The 1,284-nt window shown below is 29.9% G+C and overlaps 1 protein-coding gene across 1 annotated transcript; it reads left to right on the forward strand.

The window, feature by feature from the left end:
• Window positions 1–294: 294 nt before the first annotated feature.
• On the forward strand, window positions 295–1,212 carry LOC103311637 (zinc finger MYM-type protein 1-like; the record flags this gene model as incomplete). The annotated part of the gene is made up of 3 exons (XM_008191316.1): window positions 295–568; window positions 683–878; window positions 981–1,212. Coding segments are annotated over 3 exons (702 nt in total), but the record flags the coding sequence as incomplete, so codon positions are not given.
• Window positions 1,213–1,284: the final 72 nt, after the last annotated feature.

Genomic DNA, 1,284 nt, shown 5'->3' on the forward strand with positions numbered 1-1,284 from the left:
CATATTTTTTATTTTATAACTGTAGACTTATCCAAAAACTAATTTTGGTTCTCAAAACCGAAGTTTTAATGATAAATACTATTCAAAATATGAATGGATTGAATATAGTATTGTGAATGATGCTATTTTTTGTTTTTGCTGTCGTAATTATTCTACTGGAAAAAGTGTACAAGATGATGTGTTTACATTAAGTGGGTTTAAAAATTGGAAAAAAGTATGTTTAACAAATTTAATGATAGTTGGTACCTATACTTTTTATATTATAATCTGACATTTGAGTAATTGACCATTTAGTTAACTGGATCAAGAGGGAAAAAAGGCAATAAGCAAAGTAAACTTGAAGCACATTCAACATGTAAACACCATTTGACTTGCATGACTAAATGGGAACAACATGTTAAAAGTAAGTCATCGGGTAGCATTCATGAACAACTATCTTCAAGCCATAAATTGATTGTTGAAAAGAATAGAAAATATATAAAAACTCTTATTGAAATAACCTTATTTTTGGGAAACCAAGGACTGGCTTTCAGAGGGCATGATGAATCTAAACTTTCTTCAAATAAAGGTGAGTATTATTATTAGTATTTAAGAAAATAATGGACCCCAATGAACATGTTCGTATGGGAGGCCATATTGTGTTCAGAATTTGTAATACATGTATTCATATTTTATTAAATAGGAAATTTTAAAGAAACATGTGATTTACTGGCAAAAAATTGCCCTGAATTTGAAGAAAAGTATAGCAACACTACTAATTTCACCAGTCATTTAATTCAAGATGAATTGGTAAACTTATCTGCAGCAAGCATTCTGTCCAAAATAACTGAGGAAATAAAATGTAATAAAGTATTTGGAATTATGATTGATGAAGCAAGGTACCTACTACCTACTACCTACTACCTAACATTTAAATATTTAAGAATAAATGATTCAATAGTAATAAATGCTAATTATTCACTATTTATACTTAATTTTAGATGTTTTAAGGAAGAACAGATGTCTGTATGTGTCAGATACACTGTTGGTCTAAATGTTGTTGAACGTTTTCTGGGTTTTGTAGACGTTTCAGAAAATCAAAATGCTGAATCATTATGTGCTAAAATATTTGAATTCCTTACTGAGAACCAATTGGATAAATATCACATTGTAGCACAATCATACGACGGTGCCAGTGTCATGTCTGGCAAATTTAATGGCGTTCAATCCAAAGTAAAAAACAAATTTCCCTATGCCATTTACACCCCATTGCATGGCTCATCGGATGAATCTTGTTGTCATTGA

This window comes from Acyrthosiphon pisum, unplaced genomic scaffold (assembly GCF_005508785.2).
Source record: "Acyrthosiphon pisum isolate AL4f unplaced genomic scaffold, pea_aphid_22Mar2018_4r6ur Scaffold_11275;HRSCAF=11891, whole genome shotgun sequence".
Classification (NCBI taxonomy): domain Eukaryota; kingdom Metazoa; phylum Arthropoda; class Insecta; order Hemiptera; family Aphididae; genus Acyrthosiphon; species Acyrthosiphon pisum.